General features: G+C 38.7%; 1 protein-coding gene across 1 annotated transcript; it reads left to right on the forward strand.

The window, feature by feature from the left end:
• The first annotated feature begins 1142 nt into the window (after positions 1-1142).
• Positions 1143-2087, forward strand: LOC115306838 (olfactory receptor 5M11-like). The gene has a single exon (XM_029957402.1). It carries the CDS (start codon positions 1143-1145, stop codon positions 2085-2087), a length of 945 nt encoding a protein of 314 aa, XP_029813262.1.
• Positions 2088-2583: the final 496 nt, after the last annotated feature.

Here is a 2583-nt window from a genome sequence, read left to right on the forward strand (position 1 = left end):
TTGTCTCTCTGAAACTTATAGTACAGTAAGTTTCAGTGACCCATTTTGAAATGAGACAAGAATTAGGCAGGTTTCAAAACAGTTGAATATGAGAGGAAGGGCAAGAAAGAAGCATTTGAGAAAGGAAGAGGAAACTAAGCACTAGTTATGATGTAAAGGAGAGGAAGAAAGCCATAGGGATTTGTCACAACTCTGGATAGATACGAGTTATGATTAACAACTTAAAAACTAAGTATGCACAAGTTCTTTATTGGCACATTATGTCATTGCTGTAGACCATTCGGAAAATAATGAGTGATAAGTCATTTGATTTGATGATTCTCCACTCATTTATTTGTCATAAGTTCATGAGACCATAGTGACTTTTTAAAATTGTGAATCTGGGATCATGTGCATTATAATCTCCTGCATAATTGTTACATAGGAAGATCCCTATATCCACATGAGAGTACCTTACACAAACTTCCTGTGACTTTTCTTGATTAAGAAGCCTTCCAAGCAAATGCTTTGCTCACTGAAATTCAAAAAGTTCTTAATTCTCCTGAGGATGTGACATCACAACAATCTCCATTGGGATATAGAGATAAGTAAGACGTGTAGAAAATCCATTTTTCATGGTTACAGTATTTTTTTCCTTTCTTTCTTAAAATTTAGTCTATAAATATGTGCTAAGTAGTCAGCTCATTAATGAGCTCTACTTTATAACTGCTTCTGAGGGAGGAATGTATGAGTGGAAATTAGATACAGAAAGTTGATAGAATGTGGTAGAGTGAAATAGAGTGATGTGTGGTGCTTTGGATGCATAGAACATACTGCACCTTATAGGATGAGTTTGAGGGGAAAAATATTACAGGCAGAAAGGGGATATATAGTTCAGTTGCATACATGGAAAAGGTATTAAGTATAGTTATCTATAGGTATAGCTAATGTAACTGTAGGTATACAGAGAAAAATGAAATAGTAATTCAATACAAAGACAGATAATGGCTTAGTATGTGTAAAGTTGTGTTTATGGTAATATTAATTTTGAATGATGTATGGAGGAAGTTTTGAGAAAAATCATTTCGATAGTCAGACATATAGTTTGTGCCTTCCTGTCTCCTTTATTTCCATTGTTTGCAATGCAGGTCCAGGCTCAGAAAATGTCCATCAACAATGACAGTGCAATAACGGAGTTCATTCTTCTGGGGCTCACAGACCGCCCCGAACTCCAACTCCTCCTTTTTGTGCTGTTTCTGGTTGTGTACCTGGTCACCCTCTTGGGCAACCTGGGCATGATTCTGTTGATCAGACTGGACTCTCGCCTCCACACTCCCATGTACTTCTTCCTCACTAATTTGGCTTTTGTAGACTTGTGCTACACCTCAAACGCAACCCCACAGATGTTGACTAATTTCTTAGCAGAAAAGAAGACCATCACCTTTGTTGGCTGCTTTACACAATGTTACATTTTCATTGCGCTTCTCCTCACTGAGTTTTACATGCTGGCAGTAATGGCCTATGACCGCTATGTGGCCATATGTAACCCTCTGCATTACAGTATGAAAATGTCCAGACGTACCTGCATCTGTCTGGCCACATTTCCTTATGTCTATGGCTTCTCAGATGGGCTGCTCCAGGCCATCCTGACCTTTCGCTTGAACTTCTGCAGATCCAATGTCATCAACCACTTCTACTGTGCTGACCCGCCCCTGATTAAGCTTTCCTGCTCTGATACTTTCATCAAAGAGCACGCTATGCTCATATCAGCTGGCTTCAACCTCTCTAACTCCCTTAGCATCATCCTGGTGTCTTATGCCTTCATTATTCATGCCATCCTCCGGATCAAATCAACAGAAGGAAGGCGCAAGGCATTCTCCACCTGTGGCTCCCACATGATGGCTGTGACCCTATTTTATGGGACGCTCTTCTGCATGTATGTAAGACCACCAACCGATAAGACTGTTGAGGAATCCAAAATCATAGCTGTCTTCTACACCTTTGTAAGTCCAGTGCTGAATCCATTGATATACAGTCTGCGGAACAAAGATGTCAAGCAAGCCTTGAAAACTCTCCTCAGAAGAAATACGTCACTAGGTTGGGACTGACTCTAATTCCACTAAATCAGAACTAAAACTTAGATTCAATATCTTTGCATTCTGATGGTGTATATTGATATTTCTATGAATACGTCCCACATATCTGGAATGAAATCTCAGGTGGGGAAAAAATGAGCTTCACTTATTAATCTACATTCTTGCACCTGAACATGTGGTCCCTGGACCACCAGCAGCAGCATCACCTTGTATTTTCTAGAGATGTAGTAGCACCACATTCGGCTCCATAGATTTGCCATATCCAAATCTGTGTTTTAATCAAATCATAGGTGATTTGTAAACACATTAAATTTGAGGTTCTAACTACAAATTCTCACTTGGTATGGCATCGAACATTTCTGTGTTCTTATTGTTTACATTAATGAACAAGATAAAGATTCTTTTAGCTCAGGTCCTTAGATTTATCTATGTTTTTAATAATTCATTTGTTGTTTAATTTGCATCCAGATCAGTATCTAGAACAATAATGAATTCAAGAGTAAAATCC

Source organism: Suricata suricatta, chromosome 11 (assembly GCF_006229205.1).
Source record: "Suricata suricatta isolate VVHF042 chromosome 11, meerkat_22Aug2017_6uvM2_HiC, whole genome shotgun sequence".
In the NCBI taxonomy this organism is placed as follows: domain Eukaryota; kingdom Metazoa; phylum Chordata; class Mammalia; order Carnivora; family Herpestidae; genus Suricata; species Suricata suricatta.